Source organism: Danio aesculapii, chromosome 10 (assembly GCF_903798145.1).
Source record: "Danio aesculapii chromosome 10, fDanAes4.1, whole genome shotgun sequence".
NCBI lineage: Eukaryota > Metazoa > Chordata > Actinopteri > Cypriniformes > Danionidae > Danio > Danio aesculapii.
The window spans coordinates 31933824-31953889 of NC_079444.1; the positions used below are offsets into that span (position 1 = coordinate 31933824).

General features: G+C 33.0%; 1 protein-coding gene across 1 annotated transcript; it reads left to right on the plus strand.

Moving 5' to 3' along the window:
• Window positions 1-853: 853 nt before the first annotated feature.
• wnt11 (wingless-type MMTV integration site family, member 11) lies at window positions 854-17196 on the plus strand. The gene is made up of 5 exons (XM_056467205.1): window positions 854-1066; window positions 2209-2435; window positions 8186-8466; window positions 10077-10369; window positions 16579-17196. Exons 1-5 carry the CDS (start codon window positions 984-986, stop codon window positions 16751-16753), a joined length of 1059 nt encoding a protein of 352 aa, XP_056323180.1. The 5' UTR covers window positions 854-983; the 3' UTR covers window positions 16754-17196.
• Window positions 17197-20066: the final 2870 nt, after the last annotated feature.

The following is a 20066-nucleotide window of genomic DNA, read 5'->3' on the forward strand; positions in this document are numbered from 1 at the left end:
GCTATGTAATTGTAATTGCACTTTTAATGTATAGTTTTCTGGGTTTAGGTCAATAGCCAGAAGGAAAAAAATAACTTCTGGAAGAAAAAAAAAAAAAAGCTTGCCCCTGCAATCTGGACAATCACTGTCTGTATGTGAATGCATCATGCCTGAGGCCAGACATCAGGTCCAGTGGGAGGTAGTGTCTGTTTATTGCCCTCCTATTCCAGCAGATGAAATAATCTGAGGACATTTGATAACATTCCAAAAACCACCGCACCTATATTTCTGAAAGTTGCATGCAGGCCTAGAGCGTAAGAAAATTATGCATTGTGATTTCAAAAATACTGAAAGTGCGAAAGTATTGTTAAAAATAAAAAAAATTGTTTGCAATTCGTTTTTTTTTTTAAAGACTTCTCATAAATAAAAATAACTTTATTTAATCAATGGGAGTATTAGAGTAATGCAATAGAAAAATAAAACAACAATATAGCATTTTAATGGAAAATGACTCTAATTACCAATTCCTACTATTAATTAGTGGCTTATTACCTGCTTATTATTATTAAGATATTGGCGGTTTATTCGTAAGTATTAAGTTCATATTCTGCATGATCTTATTCTACATGTTTATTCCTACCTAAAACCCAACTACTACCTTAATAAGCACTAATAAGTTGAAAATGATTAATTTATTAAGTTAAAAGTCATAATAAATAAATTGTTAATAGCGAAAATTGTAACTTAGTGACCAAATGTTTTTCTTATACATATATATTTAATATTCTTCATGTCACGTGCACGCTACATAGCAATCATCAGTATAACATATACCTAGAGTCCACTGCATTTAATCTGAATCAGATTTTTTTTTTCCCCAAGCAGAAGAGAGACGGAAAGAAGGAATAAGTGCCATGGCTTTTGCCTTTTAATTATAACTGTGTCAAGAAGCAGTGGGGTCAGCGAGCACCTGCATCAGTGTCTTCTGGATCTTATTGTACAGCATGAAGCGAACCTTCCCTTCCCTCCCGCTTTGTCTCCTCACATTCCTGCTCCTGTCTCAGCAGTGCGCAGGAATCAGATGGCTGTGAGTTTGTTTGTTTTTACTCTATATATGCTGAAACTGAAATGGGTTATGCGTGATTGATTTGTAAATACAAAAATATGTTTAACGTGCAAACCAATTTTGGAATCATATGAAAGGGAATTTCTTGGCAGCGGCTTTTAATTAAGAAAAGTTTAAGCTTGGTAGAATTTGATCTTAATATTAAATCAAAGGTAAACCCAGTTCAAAGCTAACTTGATTTCTTGAGAATGTATTCATGCAATCTTTTGGTGCGTCGTGATGGAAAATATGAGAATTTGGGACGCGATGGGGCCGTTTTGCATGCACAAGATGCTGGTTGGGGTTTCCACAGTCTTGATATTGCATGGCAAGAAATGCAAAACAGATGCCGCCATAAACACCTGTGTTCCCTGGATAAAAAAGACCGTGTGTATGTGTGTGTGTGTGGAGGTTAAGACAGGGGTCTGTCAGTCACAGCATATCATGGAACATAAAGTCGTGGCCCCTAATCTGAAACAGGCAAAGGTAGAGCGGGCATTAGTTGGTTCTCACGAATAGTGATACACGTGTGTGTATTAGTCAAAGAGAAGGGAAATCAATGCTTGACTTCAGGTTTCACTCTGAAGTCATATTGAATGTTTTGGCTTTTGTTTTAAGGTTACAGAAGTTTCAGTTTAGGTCTATGTGGTTGAAGTCTGAGATAAAAAATAATAATATTAATATCCATGATTTGTGTGACGTCTACCATTGTTTAACTGCAGCTTGACCATGGTAAATTCGCTTAAGTTTTAACAATGACCAAATTATCTTACAGATAAACATTTTTTTTTCCATTGGCGATTGCTGTTTGCTGCCTTTCTTAAATCCAAGCGATGCAGAAATAATCTTCTTCCATTTTGGTCTAATCTTGATTGATTATCTCTGGGAATGGGTTGTTGTTTGCATGCCTTTGTGAGCGAGACACTGAACAATTTTAGCCCGCAGCTTAAATGCTTTCGCAAACTGTTGATCTTACTCTTAATATTTTAGAGCCGGCCACAAACAATGTTATCCACTTTAACTCCATCAAACATTTTAATAACTTTCCAATTGTCCGACTGGCAAAAGTTGAGACATTAAATCAGCGAATGTACATATTAAAACATATGCCTTTCCTCATGCAGGGCGCTATCACAGACCGCACAACACATCAACAAGACCCAGCACTGCAAGACGTTGCCAGGCCTCGTCTCCTCTCAGGCTCAGCTCTGTAGGAGTAACCTGGAACTCATGCAAACCATCATCCAAGCAGCACGGGAGGTTAAAAAGGTCTGCCAAAAGACCTTCACAGACATGCGCTGGAACTGTTCCTCTATTGATGGACCGAAATTCCTCCCAGACCTGGAACGAGGTGAGTTACGGAGAAAAACCGTGTCTAAAGAGCATTTATTTCCAATCGAAGTCTGTTTTCCAATTGAAGTATCTCCACAGATGTTCTGTTTAGAGCCTAAATTGCGAAAGAGCCGGTGTCCGTTCGTTGCCAGCTAGTTTAAGTGACCACACACCTCACTTTATACCCGAGTGTGGTTTCCATTCGAGCCTTAATAGGTCTAAGGATCCCATCTAATTGTTGGAGGAAAACTTTATGAGGGCAAAGCTTTACAGTGATCTCTAAACACTCTCTCGCTCTGGGTAACGCAGACTATGCCAGTTAAAAAGCTGCAATTTGCCCTTGCTGCATGATAAAAGAAAGCCCTGCTAACCCGACCCGCAGTATTCTTGCAGGCCGCTCTTCTGTCTCAGGCTCCGTTTGATGGGATCCTTCACAGAGGAGCTGCGTTTACTGTGAGGACGAACAATAGGATCCATTCTATTCGCTGAGATGCTATTGAGCCAGTTAGTCAGTAATGAACAGAGAATTGACGGCCTTTTAAAGCCTACAGTTTTACCCTGCGTCCGACCTTTGTGGCACAGATGCAATTCTTAGCTTTCAACCAGTTATAGAAATATGAAATCAGTTAAATGCACAATATATAGGCTTTTTAAAAATGTAAATATTGAATAACCACTGGGTTATATACAGTTGAAGTTAGAATTATTAGCCCACCTGAATTGTTAGCCCCATGTTTAATTTTTCACCAATTTGTGTTTAACAGAGATTTTTTTCCAACACATTTCTAAACATGATAGTTTTATTAACTCTTTTCTAATGACTGATTTATTTCATTTTTGCCATGACAATATTTTGCTAGATATTTTTCAAGACACAAGTATTGAGCTTTAAATGCAATTTAAAGGCGTAACTAGGTTAATAAGATTAATTGAGCAAATCAAGGGCGCAGATTTGCTTTTGAAATTGGTGGGGAAAGAATTGTCTGACAAAAAGGTAGTTTAATAAAGACTTCTGTTTACTGAGGGCTTATTTGTGCATAATCACTAACCACTGCATCTGAACACATTTTTGCAAGTATAATATAGCCATTTATGCACTTTAAGCTAAAAGATGACTTTACATGTCCATGTTCTTTTCCTTTTCTGAGCGTGCAAACGGAACAGCACGTTCTATTCCGCACTTAAAAAAAAAAAAACGTAAATATAAAATAATAATAAAATAAATAAATAAAATGCAATCAGTAAATAATAAAAACAACATTAAATCAAGCATGTCTTATGGTGCAAAAATAAATTTACATTATTTTACTTTGACAAGGAATGAATACAGACTTCTGGAAAGGGAGAGACATATGACACAGTGACCGTTTTATTTCAATTGTTGTTTTTTCATAATTGTTGTGGAGGCCAAAATCGAAACCTTTTTTTTATTGCACATCCATGGTAACTATTATGGTGGACTTATAGCGAACTTGAACTCAAGTGACTGACACTTTTCTTTGAAATTCTTTGAAATGAGTCTTGCACAGTAAACCTGACTGGAAAAATTCGACAAAGCATTATTTTATTTTAAAGGTGATTAAATTATTGGTGGGGACATTTTAATAATCTGTGGATATTGGTTGGGACACGTCCCCTCCGTCCATGCTAATTCTACACCCTTAGAGCAAATCATTGCTTAACGATGGTTTGTTCTATAGATATTCAAAAAAGTAAAATAAAGAGGCCTAATAATATTGCCCTTAAATGGTTTTAAAAAATTTTAAAACTGCTCTTATTCCAGCTGAAATAAAACAAATAAGACTTTCTTTAGAAGAAAAAATATTATAGGACATACTGTGAAAATTCCTTGCTCTGTTAAGCATCTTTTAAGAAAAAAATTCCTAGGAGGGCCGATCATTTTGACTTCCAACTGTATATTTCTTTCTTATTTACTTGCATCCCAAATGATTCAGTGTTCAAATCTAGAGAAATAAGCTATTTTAACTTGTCACGAACAGTGTCTTGTGATGCCATGTTAATAACATCATACACCTTCAATTTCTGGTTTGATTTTATAAACAGGGAAACTCCAAAGATGCTTTACAGAGGAGCATTATAACATGTAATTAACCTTTAAAATGTGTACTTGATGCACTCGAAGTTTCCCTTTAATGGCTTTCAGACCTACAATGCTTCATGATACCATGATTATAAGTGTTGAATACTTTAGCTCATCCATGAACATGATTTCTGAGTCCTGTATGGTGTAAAAAGTTCACACTTTATTTTAATGGTTCGTTTGTTGAATTTAAGTTACATTGCATCTGCATGCCCACTAATTCTCAATAGATTATAAGTGGACTGTTAGGTAAGGGTTAGTGTAAGTTGACATGTACTTGCAAAGTTTCTTAAAGTCAGTTAAATGTCTGTTGAAGGAGCAGTATCAACAGATATTAAGCAGACAGTCTACTAATACTCAAATAGATCATCAAAATAAAGTGTTACCTGTAAAAAATGCTTGGTTCTACAGAATTTCTACACATTGTCCCAACACAAATTGATTAGGTTAACTTTGAACATAAAACAATTAAGTTGTCCCAAAGAAAAATTTAAGAGTTGTGTTGTTAAACTCATTTTAAATAAGTAGTTTGAACAAGCAGCAAAGGTAATTTTTTAAATAGAGGATGTAAAGAAGACGATAAATCCCATGATTCCACACTTGGTCTCATCGTCATTAAAATACACCTTTGTTTATTATTATTAATTCAATTCATCTTTATTTCTATAGCGCTTTTACAATGTAGATTGTATCAAAGCAGCTTAACATAGAAGATTATAGTAAATTGAAACTGTCAGTCCAGTTTTCAGCATTGAAGTTTAGTTTAGTTCAGTTCAGTGTGGGTTAGTTTTCACTGCTGAGAGTCCAAACACTGAAGAGCAAATCCATCAATACCTCAAAAATGTTCTGTTTTACTGTTCCTAAGGTATGTATAAGTACTTTTTTTTTTTTAAATGTGGTTTTTATAACTTTTTTGTTTCATTTTTTTTTTTAGAGCAACAGTATTGCCAGCAGAAAAAGACCCTCCACATTATGTACTGGTCAGCCCATTATTCAGGAAACATCTGAAAAACACTGCTTATACACCAACATCCAAGCATACTGTAGGCCTGAACAGTGCAGTGGCTTTCTGTATATGCAAAAAAGAAAGATATTCAAAGATGCCTTTTCAGGTTGTAAAGAAATCTGTGTTGTTTAATTAAGACAGCAGAAGTCAAATAAAATATATTGTGTTCAATGGGGAAAAAAGTTGGTGTTTTTTACCTAAACATTTAAAAAGAACATATTTTAGAGTAGTAATCACAATACTGTGAAACAGTGATATTTTATCCAAGGTTTTAATACCTTCAGAATCTTCTTCCGGCACATGCCCAGTGATACTTTCTGATGGCTGGTTTAATCGTCCCCCTTAATTATTTTTTGAAAGGTATAAGTGTTTCCAAACACAAGAGATGGTCAAACTAAATCTTCTAGAGACGTCCTTCACTGCAGAGCGTCTGCATTTATCAAGAGTTAAAATACTCGTGCGTCTCATAAGTACAGCGCTAAGGAGACGCTCTTTGATGTCGCTCGTACGGGGTCAAGTTGAGCCTCTCCTGTTTCTGCACCTATTATCTTGTCATGACATATGTGCACTGAGAGAACTGTTCAGTAATCTCCGCCATTATCCTTTCGCACTGAATACTGCTTGTTTCTTATTTGCTTTGCATTTCTGATGGGAAAATGTCAGTTTAAGTGTTAAAACATTCTGTCATCATATACTTGCATTCAATTTCTTGCAAACCTATAAAACTTTCATTCATTTTTCAAGCACAATTTAACACCGATTTCTTTTTGCCATTGAAAGTTTATCTACCGCAGGGGTGTCAACCTTTTCTTATGAGGGGCCAAAAATCAAACTTGATTGTGGCTAGTGGGCAGAAGGAAAATATTGTTGCCATGGGTAATTTCCAAATATATTTAATAATGTTTAAAAATGATTAGAACATATTGTTTTATATTTACTAACACTGTTTATATTAACTAATCTCATTTATAACAGGATTACACTAGTTTTTGGCCTTGATTTGCTTGCCGATGTCTTCCGCATAGTCCTCTATCCACCAAGTGTCAGTATTTACATTTTAACAAATCTGATTCTTTTACAACAATTAATTTCAGTTTGCTTTTTTTGTAGCTCAGCACTAAAACAAACAAAAAAGGTTACGTCAAATTAGAAATGACGATCTCTGTGTTAAAGGTGTTTGCCCCAACCCTCCCCATCATTTTTGCTCTCCTATCAGATTGGGTGTTGGGCCAAATCAAAGGTTACAAGGGCCCTACTTTGAGCATCTCTGATCTACCCTAAACTCTGACGCTTCAAAATGTTTATAAAAAGATAAATGTAAATTCATATAAATCATTGTTTTTCTCCGGAACAAAAAAAAGTCTCTTGAATATCTTTTCACCCAAATTGGACTAAAAGTAAATCTATGTGATTTATAAGCAGCTTATTATTATCTAAACCCATAAGACTTTAGTTATCTTCACAACACAAATGAAGATATTTTAATCCAATCTGTGAGATTTCTGTAACTCATTTGAAAACTGTCCCTCCTTCAAAACATTCATGAAAAGGATCAAAAATAAATCCATATGAATCTAATGGATTCGTTCTAAACCCACAAGACTTAAAAAAAAAATCTGTTTACCCAAAACTCTCTTCAAAACTTTCATGAAAAAAATCCATCTTCAGAAACACAATAAAGACAGGGATTTCTGTCCCTCCATTGAAACGTATGCACCCATAACTCTGATGTTTTGAAAAGTTCATGTAAGAACTAATAAATAAATCCATGTGAATCAAGTGATTAGCAAAACTATAATTCATTATTTTTACAGCGCTTTTAATAATGGAGCTTATCAAAGCAGATAACATAGATGAAGAAAAGAGAATGAAAAGCCATGACAGTATTTCAGATTGTAAGGCAGATGAAGATATTTGTTAACCAAATCTGAGGGATTTCCCTTCTTCCGTTGACAGACTGTTCACCCAAATCTTGACATTCATATAGAGATCAAAAATAAATCCACATGAATCAGCGGTTTAATTCAAGTCATCTAAAGAGACGCAATCTCTTGAGATGATTTACATGATGAGTGGATTTAATTTAGGCCTTTATTCACATAAATAATGATGAACTAAATCTTTAAATGGATAGTTCTCCCAACATTTTTTATTTACATGTGCTCTCCCTCATGTTGTTTTAAAGCAGGAGTGCTAAACTCTGTCCTGGAGGGCCGGTGTCCTGCATATATTACTTCCAACCCCAATTAAGCACACCTAAACCAGCTAATCAAGCTCCTTGTAGGTATGCAAAAACTTCTAGGCAAGTGTTGAAGTAAGTTGGAGCTATGCAGGACAGTGGCCCTCCAGGATCGAGTTTGGACACCCCTGTTTTAAAGCTTTGCGTTTCTTTTTTCTCTTGCACACAAAGATAATTTGAAGAAAGCTGGTTGATGATACCCATCGACTTCGATAGTAGGGGGAAAAGACTATTAAAGTCAATGGGTGCCAGCTATCAGCATTCTTCAAAATATCTTCTTTAACGTTCAGCAAAAGAAAGATCTCAGTTTTTGAACAAGTAAATCAATCATAGAGATTTAGTTTTTGGATGAAATATCCATTTTACTCTTTTTATGTGTTCATATAAGCAACTAATCATGATTTCCCCACCGCAATCTCTCAGGAACGAGGGAGTCTGCATTTGTGTATGCGCTCTCTGCAGCTGCTATAAGTCACACTATAGCTCGCGCCTGCACCTCTGGAGACCTGAGGCTGTGCTCGTGTGGGCCGATCCCGGGTGAAATCCCCGAGCCGGGCTACAGGTGGGGCGGCTGTGCTGATAACCTACATTACGGTCTCCTCATGGGCTCCAAGTTTTCTGATGCCCCAATGAAGATGAAGAAGAAGTCTGGCTCTCACGCCAACAAGCTCATGCATCTTCACAACAGCGAAGTGGGCAGACAGGTGAGCAGTACCTCACAGATTCACTTCAAAAAACAGAAGTTAATGATTCAATTTCCTGGTATATTTCAAGTGAAGTGTTAGCCTTTGCAAACTTTTTTTGCCTTCAAAAGTCGGAGTGACTGGACACCATTTTCGAACACTCCAGTGCTCATTTACACAGAATGCATTTTTCCATGCCATTGAAAAACAGTGTGAAAGTAGCACAATGTAAACATGCACTTGATGGACGGCCATGTATGGCAAGCTGTTTTGACATTTAATCTATAACCTGTACTAGTAACTTTTTTCACGTTACCAGTGCTTATTTTTTAGATACTAGTATCTTTTCCATTAAGTAGTTGTACTTCTTCATTAGAGACTAGTGCTTATTAAAAATATGCTAGTGCTTACTCATTAGACACTGGTTCTTTTTATTAGATACTAGAACTCATTCTTTAGATACTAGTACCATTTTAAATAAATACTAGTACTTATATATTAGATATTAATACTTATTCATTATATACTTGTACTTTTTAAATAGATGGTAGTTCTTATTTATTAGATACTAGTACTTTTTTTTTAGTTTTTTTTTTTAGTAGTGACTAGTAACTATTCTAGTAACAAATAAAATTTTTTTCCATTGATTTGTATAGGATCTGTCATTGAGATATCAACTATTCAGTTTTTACTAGTATGTGTTCCAGCTTGGACTAGAACATATCTTTATGTACTAGTAGTTAATCATTAAGTGCTAGTACTAGATAATTAGATACTAGTACTTATTCATTAGGTACTAATACTTGATCATTAGATACTAGAATCTATTTAATAGGTACTAGTGCTTGATCATTGGATAGTAATTTCTATTTAATAAATACTAGAACTTATTAAATAGATAGTGGTACCAATTCATTAGATTTTAATACATCTTAAAATGACATTTAAAGGCTTAACTAGGTCAATTAGGTTAACTAGGCAGGTTAGGGTAATTAGGCAAGTTAGTCTAAAGAACAAACCATTGTTATACAATATCGAAAAAATATATAGCTTAAAGGGGCTATTAATTTTGACCTTAAAATTGTTTTTAAAATATTAAAAACTGCTTTTATTCTAGCTGAAATAAAACAAGTAAGACTTTCTCCAGAAGAAAAAATATTATCAGACATACTGTGAAAATTTCCTTGCTCTGTTAAACATCATTTGGGAAATATAAATAAATAAGAAATGAAAGGAGGCTAATAATTCTGACTTCAAATATATATTCTACTATGGATGTCAATGGTTGCTGACTTCGAGCATTCTTCAAAATATCTTCTTTTGTGTTCAGCAGAAACATAACTCATAAATGTTTGGACTTGAGGGGTGAGTAGTGAGTAAATTTTGATTTTAGGGTGAACTGTGCTTTGAATATGACAGGACAGTCACGAATGAAGTCTGATGTCAATTAAAAACAATCGAAACCACATTTATGATTAAAATGTTTGAATTTCAAAGTCTTTTTTTTATTTGGGACACATGAAGTCATGCAAAAGCCATCCAAATTCACTAATATGTTTCATTCCCTGTGTCATAATGTCATTCTTTATTGGCTTTATCTTAATCGATCTTGCTTTTTTCCATCTCCACAGGCTTTGCGAGATGCTTTGGTCATGAAGTGCAAATGCCACGGTGTTTCTGGTTCCTGCTCCATTCGGACCTGCTGGAGGGGCTTACTGGACCTAAAGGACATCGCCATCGACCTGAAGACCAAATACTTGTCCGCAACTAAAGTGGTCCATCGGCCAATGGGAACACGCAAGCAGCTCGTCCCGAAAGACATCGACATCCGGCCAGTGCGAGAGAATGAGCTGGTGTATCTGCAGAGCTCACCGGATTTCTGCATGAAGAACGACAAGATGGGCTCTTTCGGGACTCAGGACAGGTAAGACTCACAAATGACATACCTCAGTTTTCTACTTTTTCATGTATTTTCATTTTATTTATTAAGCCCAGTGTGGTCACATTTATTTTTTCATTTGCACCATGAGATGTCAAACAATTCTCCATACATTCTTATAGGAAAAAATAAATAAATTTTTATATATATATATATATATATATATATATATATATATATATATATATATATATATATATATATATATATATATATAAAATCTCCCAATTTCCACTCCCAAATTTTTCCAACTATATTTTTTTATTAGTTATTTATAATTTAATATTAGTTTTTGTTAGTTTTATTATTATTATGATGCTTATTAAAAATAATAATTATATTAGCAAAAATCAGCAAAAAAAGTATATATAATTAAATCTAAATAATATAAACATTATACATTGTTGCTATTATGATTATTATTATGACTATTTTAAGAGTATTAATAATATTTATTAAAATAAAATAAATCCATAAATATTATTTGTGTGCTATTATGATTTTTAAATGATTGTTTTTGTAAATATTTAATTTAAGTGCACTCCAGAATCCAGTCATTTGCAGTAAAATGTTTTTCACACTATATGAAGTTCAAAAAAATACTAACAGGGTAGAGATTTATTTTTACATGGACATTAAAAGGACATTATTACACATATTTTCCATATTGAGTTTAAACAAAAGACATTCCTTTTACTTCCTCCTCTGGTGGTACAGTTTTGTTTTGAGAAGCCCTGATAAAGTGTGTGTGTGTGTGTGTGTGTGTGTGTATGTAATGCTGCTATTCTCAGCTGATAGCAGCTCCACACACACACAGATTAACAGCACGGTGGACTCTTCCTGCTCATTTCCTATTGCTTTATCACTGCACACACAGGTGGAGCTTTAGGTAAAACTCAAATAAGCTCAGCTTCCTTGCTTTTGTTAGTTTTGTCCTTTAAATGTGCTGTGTGTCATTGATTTTGGCTCAGACACGTGAAACTTACTTCATGTGACATTAAAAACAACTGCAAATAATGACAGCAACAGCAATAAAAGGCATTAATAAATAGTAGTAGTAGTAATGATAATAAAAACAACATTCACAACTCTTCCATGGAGTAAAACCCTCATTATTCCTAGTAGTAGTGTGTCTGGTTTGAGTTATGAAAATCTTTTGGTGTCACTTTTTTTTGCTGATTTGGAATAATATTCACATTTATTATTAAAATGATCAGTTGCAGGATTGAAAAGGCAGATAATAACGCAACAGTTCAATTTAATTGTGTAAAGACACTGATTTGTGTCATTTCTTTAGCATAGTCCAACATTTTTACATTTGGTGAAATAAATACTTGCCTAAACAAAATCTGCAAAAAGTTTTTTTATTTTTTTTATTTATTTTTTTATTATTTAGTTTTAGGTTTTTATATTTTAGTTTTTTTTTTTATTTAGTTTGTCTTTGATTTTTATTAGTTTATAATTTTGTTTTGATTTATATTATATTTAGTTTTGTTTTATTAGTTTATATTTTTGTTTTGATATTTTTTTATATTTATTTATTTATTTTTGTTTTATATTAATTTATATTATGTTGTTTTTTATTAGTTTATATTATATATTTTTGTTTTGCTTTGTTTTTTTAGCTTTTGTTTTATGTTAATCTATATTATATTTAGTTTTGTGTTGTTTTGTATTATTAGTTTATATTATATTTTTGTTTTATTTTCATGTTGCTTTTAATTAATTGTTTATTTATGTAGTTTTGTTTTATATTCATTTATATTATGTTTTGTTTTTCATTCGTTTGTATTACATATTTTTGTTTTGCTTTATTTCTGTTAGGTTTTTTTATATTGATTTTAAGTTATATTTAGTTTTGCTTTGTTTTTTATTAGTTTATATTTTATTTTTGTTTGTTTCTGTTGTTTTGCTTTTTGTTAGGTTTTGTTTTATATAAATTTGTTATATTTAGTTTTGCTTTTTTTATTAGTTTATATAATTTTTGTTTTGTTTCCATGTTGTTTTGCTTTATTTTTGTTAGGTTTTGTTTTATATTAATTTGTTAGATTTAGTTTTTGCTTTGTTTTTTTTTTTTTTTATTAGTTTATATTATATTTTTGTATTGTTTTCATACTGTTTTGATTTTGTTTAATTTTGTTTTATATTATGTTTTGTTTTTTATTAGTTTATATAATATATTTTTGTTTTGCTTTGTTTTTTTTTTGTCAGGTTTTAATTTATTTTTTTATATTATTTTTGTTTTGTTATTTTTCCTTATACTTTAAAATCATTTTACTACAATTTACGTACAAATATTTTACTTCATGTATTTTTGAACTAACCCAAAACATGATCAAAACAGTGATATAGTTTAATGCCAAACATATAAAAACACGAGCAAATAGGCTGGCTTTAAAGGGACTTCTCTGACACTTATAACAAAACTATATAAGTTATTATAACACTTACAACTTATAAATAAAGTCTTTAAATTAGTTTCAGTTGTCATTCAGTTGTGACTAAGTTATTTGAGCATAATGCATGTTTTGTTTTGTAGGTCAGTCAGTGTGCAGATAACCTGCAGACGTGTGATATAACAAGTGCACTCAACACACAGAAAGCATCTTCAGCATTAGTGCAGATAAGAGCATCACACGTGTTCTGTGTTCATATATTTAGTGTCTTACACTCACACACAAGACAGAGGATGCGTGGGGTCTGTGGAGCTTATATATAATAGAAGTACAATAAGTATAATGCAAATATATGTAATGTAATGTATTGTTTTTGCATATATTTGATATTATTATTATTATATATTAAAGGAGTTTCTGTATTACCACATACTGTATAATAATCCAATGATAAAAGGATTATAAAAATAATGATATAACATTGAAACTATCAGGGGCTGATGCATTTATGAATGAATTGTTGTGGTTAAAGTTTCGATAGTTTACATTTTTATTTGTTTTACACTTGAATTATTTTACTGTGTACTAATTTAATAAATATATTCTTGTCAACCTGCTGAAATATTTATTTAGATTAAATTTGAGGTTTTATTATTATTTTTTAATATATATTTTTTCTTTTACGTTATATTCTACTCTTTTATATGATATTTTTTTAACAATTTTTAATATTGAGGAATTAATTTTTTAAACAGAACAGATCATTTTATAACAGATTATATTATATTGACTTAAAACACTTTAGTATTAATGAATTTCTTTAGAGAAAAAAAAAATGTATTTTATAAAATATTTGAATATAAGTTCTGTATTTGGTTAAAAATATATGCTAAAATATACACATTATTTTTAATAAAATATTATTTAACTCCGCTCTCCGTGTTCCTTTGCTGTTCTGTGGGCCTCAAGACTGCTATTAATGAAGTTGTTCATTAGGAGTTCAGACAGAACCACATCCCGGGGGCTCAGAGATGATCGCTATCACTAAAGCCACTAAATCTGTTCAAGAGACGAGCTTTAAATGTGTTTTTACTCACAGCTGTTTAACTGTAAAACTGATGCCAAAACCAGATCACTTTGTAGAACTCTGGGGTCTGGGCTCATTTGGACTCAATTTACACCCTTTTCTCTAAAGGTTTGGTGCTCTTTATTAAATGTAGACTTCACAATTCCACACAGGAGCAGTTCACTATATGAATATATGATGGGGCTAAACTGTAAAATAAAAAACAAATGAAAACATAAAATCATGAAATTAAAGCCTAATTTGAAAAGACAAAAATAGAATTACAAATTCAAAGAGACCTAAAATTTAAAGCAAAACAGAAGATATATACAGATGACATAAATTGTTCAAATTTAATAATTTCAATTAAATATATAATATTTTTTTATTATTGAAAGTACAATTAGAATAATAACCAGAGTCTAGAAAAATGTAATTGGTTAAAAAAATACTTCAAGAAACCCAAAAATAGTAAAAAAGGAGGTAAAAAAACAACAGCTAAACAATTAAAGAAATAAGAAACGGTTAAAAAATAAAGAATTCAAGAAATCCAAATTTTTTTAAACAGGAGGTAAGAATCTAAACAATCAAAGAAAAAAAAATGCTGAAAACCATTAAATGGAAAAAAAATTGTGCAAAAAAAATTATATATATATATATTCATCCTCATCATTATTTATATAATAATAATAATACTACAATCTTTAATTTTACAATAAATAAAAAAAATATATATATAACTATTAAAACAGTCCAAATAAATTCTATTATTTTATTTATTGTAAAATGAAAGATTGTATTATTATTATATAAATAATGATGAGGATGAATGAATGAGTGAATGCATGCATACATCATCCAAATCAGAAATGAAAAAAAGCCTCTCTGTCTTTCAGCATTGACCTGAGAGATTGAAAGAAGAGCACATTCTCTTTCTGTCATCTCTCATTAACAGCACACAATTATAAAACAGTGCACTTACAGCTGATTTATGACGGGCTGTTCAGCGCTCATTGTCCCTCAGGCGTCAGTACAGTCACTCCTGATAGCCCCCTACGAAGAACAGCATAATAATGTTCAGACGTCTCAGTGCTGCTGGTTTAATATGTGGTTAACGTGAATGTTTTCCCTGCTTTCAAAAGGAACTTGTTTATAAATGCAAATTTGTACACTCACCGGCCACTTTATTAGATACACCTTACTAGTACCGAGTTGGACCTCCTTTTGCCTTCTGAACTTGCTTAATCCTTCATGTCATAGATTCTACAAGGTATTGGAAATATTCCTCTATATGGATTTTTGCCCATGTTGACATGATAGCATCACACAGTTGCTGCAGATTTGTCGGCTGCACATCCTTGATGCGAATCTCCCATTCCACCACATGCCAAAGGTGCTCTATTGGATTGAGTTATGGTGACTGTGGAGGCCATTTGAGTACAGTGAACTCACTGTCATGTTCAAGAAACCAGTCTGAGATGCTTCACACTTTGACATGGCGAGTTATCATGCTGGAAGTAGCCATCAGAAGATGGGCACACTGTGGTCATAAAGGGATGGACATGGTTAGCAACAATACTCAGGTAGGCTGTGGCTTTGACACGATGCTCAATTGGTACTAATGGGCCCAAAGTGTGCCAAGAAAATGTCCCCCACCCCATTTCACCTCTACCACCAGCCTGAAACGTTGATACAAAGCAGGATGGATCCATGCTTTCATGTTGTTGATGCCAAATTTTGACCCTACCATCTGAATGTCGCAGCAGAAACAGTGAGCCTGTGCGAATTGTAGCCTCAGTGTCCGGTTCTTAGCTGACAGGAGTGGCATCCGGTGTGGTCTTCTGCTGCTGTAGCCCAACCACCTCAAGCTTTGACGTGTTGTGCATTCAGAGATGCTTTTCTGCATACCTCGGTTGTAATGAGTGCTTATTTGAGTTACTGTTGCCTTTTTATCAGCTTGAACCAGTCTGGCCATTCTCCTCTAATCTCTGTCATCAACAAGGCATTTGCGCCCACAGAACTGCCACTCACTAGATATTTTCTCTTTTTTTGACCATTCTCTGTAAAGCCTAAAGATGGTTGTGCGTGAAAATCCCAGTAGTTTAGCAGTTTCTGAAATACTCAGACCAGCCTGTCTGGCACCAACAACCATGTTCAAAATCACTTAAATCACCTTTCTTCCCCATTTTGATGCTCTGTTTGAACTGCAGCAGATCGTCTTGACCATGTCTACATGCCTAAATGCGCCGAATTGCTGCCATGTGATTGGCTGATTAGAAATTTGTGTTTTCGAGCATTCGGTCAATAAAGTGGTCAGTGAGTGTATATTTACACAACCACATATATATTTACATATAAATATGTCTGTAAATTCAGTTTTGAAGTTTTAATTTAGGTATAGCTTCCAAGGAACTAAAAAATAGAGATGTTAACTAAAACTATAACTGTTAACTATATAACTAAAAAAATGAGAAAAAAATACCCCCTTCCCCATAATTTTTTTTTTTAAAAGAGCAATAAAAAGACAATTATTTTTAATTGCCCTTTTAAAAAAACCGTAAAGAAATGCATCTCATGATTTGTTTTCATATAATCAAATTTAACTAAACTGCCCTACAGCCAATTATCCAAACACTCTGTTTTGAGACGATACTTAGTTAACACTATGAAATGCTGTGCAAACTGTGTTACAGCATGCACTATAAATCAATGCGTTTGTGTTTTGTCTGCAGGCAGTGCAATAAGACATCCAGCGGCAGTGACAGCTGTGATCTGATGTGCTGTGGCCGAGGCTACAACCCTTACACAGAGCGAGTGGTGGAGCGCTGCCACTGCAAATACCACTGGTGCTGCTACGTCACCTGCAAGAAGTGCGATAAGACTGTGGAGAAATACGTCTGCAAATGAGCTACTGGACATTTCAAGACATTTCCTCTCTGATATATTCAGCCTGGTTGTGGAGCGTAAATTACTCGGACACAGATTTACCAAAGCATGGCTTACTTCTGTCTTATGCGTATCTGCTTTCGAGAAGAGGTTTATTTTTGGGCTTTATGAAGCTGGACGTTATTTTTGTACTTTTGTTTTTTTCCTACTGCACAACAATTGAACATCCAGTTTACCGTCCTCAAGAGGGTTTCTATTTTTATGCTTCATTTTTAAAGAAATATAAAATCATACGCGCCTTAATCCAGATCTTACAGTTCTATTTTCTTACACAGTACACAGAAAGGTACATGTGATCTGTTTTGATGCTCTGCGTTCATTTTTAGAAGCCAAATGTTCTGGAGGATTCCACATTCCAAGTTCTAAGGGATTCAAAACTCAAGACGGTACTTTACGTTCACCAGTTTTAATGGACTGACAAAGGGAACTTGAAACTTGCGGCTCTTGGATGAGGAATTTGGCTCTAGAGGAAGAAACCTGTATTTATTCCACATATATGAGCAAGGACATTGGACTGTACGTGTAGTGCCTTGTTATATTTTTATCCAGCATAAAAGAAACGCCAAAACCTCTCTGAGCATGTGAGCAGAGTACGTGGCTCACGCTTTATGGCCTTCGTGAACCACTTTTCTGTGGATGTACATACTGTCTTTTTTTATGCTGAATTAAAAGAAGAAATATTTATGAACTAATTAAAAAATCTTTACCATTTAAACCTGTGAGACTTTTTATGTTGTTGATTTAGTGGCCTGTTTGCACTGAGTGGTACAGTAGGGGGCACCTTTATCAGACTTGTGTTTCCACTACCAAAAGGGTACCAACGGTTTGTCGACGTCATTCTTGCTCGAGGAAATGTCAAAGTAAATCTGTACGGATCGTTCACATATCATATGAGAAGGTTTGTTTGAGCTTGGGTTGAGCTCAGGTCGATCAAGGCTCGTCTCGGCTGTGTATTTAAAAACAGCGGTTCCTTTGCTTTCATTCTCCTGCCTTGTACACAAGCAAGTGACGTGTCTCTGTAAACCAATAGCTGTGCGTCTAGCTTCTCCTTTTGGTAACCTTTTGTTGTGCTAGATAGCCTTTCAAGAGGGTACCCAAAAAGTGGTGCGGTACGGTACCAAACCTTTTGACAGTGAAAACGGTCATAAAAGTGTACCAAACCGTACCATACCCTACCACTCAGTGGAAACGGGCCATAAACTGACTTTAATGTGAGATTATGAGCAAGACTGAAAGTATACTGGACAGTATTGTAAGGGGATCAGTCAGACTTTTTACCTCTAATAGTTTATGCTTAGATGTTGGTCTAAATCCCACAACATCATCATTGGTGCATGATCTGAAAGTGTTATTGATAAGATTTTAATATCTGTTACTCTATGTAATTCTGATTTGGGGGTAAATAATCAATTCTTAAATATGACGAGAGTCTAGAAAGTAAAATCTTTCATACTGGGAATTTTTTGTCTCCATATATCGACTAGTCCGGTTTCTTTAAGTTGTCCAATTAGTATCTTTCTTATTTTAGGGAAAGGGGAACCTGGAGATGGATGTCTGTCCATATATTGGAATATAACACAAAAAAAAAATCTGCGGATTTATACAGAATGATTTTGGGAGCATCATAAAAAAACTTAATTTATGACCTAAACTTTTAATGAATGTTTACAACGCAAACCAATTAGAGCCACTTTTTTGGTAAACAAGTCTATATATCAACTAAAAGACAGGAAATATGACATTTACAAACTGTATTGTAAATAAATCATATGAACATTTTCATATTAGTCAATAATATTGCGGAAATTAATATAAAAACTGAATAAATATAAACGTACACACATTTACACAAGTAAATAAATGGATTTAATGGGCTAAAAATATGTGGAAATCTACATTACTATCCATGGTTCTTGATGATACATTACAGAGATAGTTCACCCAAAAACGAAAGTTTTCATAATCATTTACTTGTTTCAAATCTTTTCTTCATCTGTTAAACAAAATACATTTGAGAGAATGCCTGAAACCTGTAACCATTGACTTATTAGTTTTTTCTACTATGGATCTATTAATGATTACAGATTTTCAGCCATTTCCAAAACTTTATGAATTAAACTCCTATGGTATTTGGAAATACCATAGGAGTTTAATTTGTAAAGGTTTGGAACCACTTGAGAGTGAGTACATTATAGTTAGTATTTTTAGTTTTGGGTGAACTGTCCCTTTAAGGACTTAATGACGACCTTAAAGATAATGAGAAACGATCTGTACAGTGAACAAATAATAATTTTCAGCACCTTTAACAATAGCCTGGAGCACATGTATCCTGTTGCATGATGACAAATTGAATGTGTTACTTTATACAGATTGTGGTATTAAGAATAAGTTAAAATGAGTAAACATTTGATAATATAAAATTTGACAATACATCTAAACAACATCCTTAAACAATAATGTTAACAAATGGCAAATATATATATACATATACATATATATATATATATATATATACATATATATATATACATATATATATATATATATATATACATATATATATATATATATATATATATATATATATATATATATATATATATATATAAAAAACAAAAATAAACTCCTGCAAGTCCTGAAGAAAAATTAACGCAAAAGTAACCTAACACTACCATAAAAGTAAGCTAGCTAGATACTTTTTGGGGGCATAACTCAATATTGTAATGCAAAATTAACTTTCCCCAACAAGTACACTACTAACAACCAGTACATGACAACAGTAAACTTGCAAGTATGAGAGTACACAAGCAGAGATGACAAAAGTACACAAATACTTTTCTCAAGTAGAAGTACAGATAGTCATGTTTAAAACGACAACGGTAAAAGCTGAAGTACTCACTAGTCGCTACACTTTTGTACTCAAATAAAGTAAAGTACGGCCTCATTTTAGGCCATATTTTAATGATACTAATTTTAATATATGATAGTATATGATAGTAATTTTAATACTAATAAATGTCTTAAAAATTAACACCATTTTATCATAAAAAAACATTTTTACAATTTTTTTTTTTTGTTTGATAATGATTTGATTACATTTGTTTTGCATTATTCTAAATCAGCTTCATTTTCTTTAAACAACAACACTCTTGCAGCTCATATGATTTCACTATTTGTTTTATCGGATCATTAATGCTGTTAATATCTTTTTTTCATATGATAAATTCCCGATCCTTTGCATTATATTTTTATTCATAAATCACCTCGTATTGTT

Excerpts from the sequence above, each read along its gene's own strand:
- wnt11 (XM_056467205.1), top strand. The coding sequence starts at position 984 with ATGAAGCGAACCTTCCCTTCCCTCCCGCTTTGTCTCCTCACATTCCTG. Across the intron at positions 8,467-10,076 it reads ACAGCGAAGTGGGCAGACAG|GCTTTGCGAGATGCTTTGGT; the intron begins GTGAGCAGTACC and ends CCATCTCCACAG. Across the intron at positions 10,370-16,578 it reads TCTTTCGGGACTCAGGACAG|GCAGTGCAATAAGACATCCA; the intron begins GTAAGACTCACA and ends TTTTGTCTGCAG.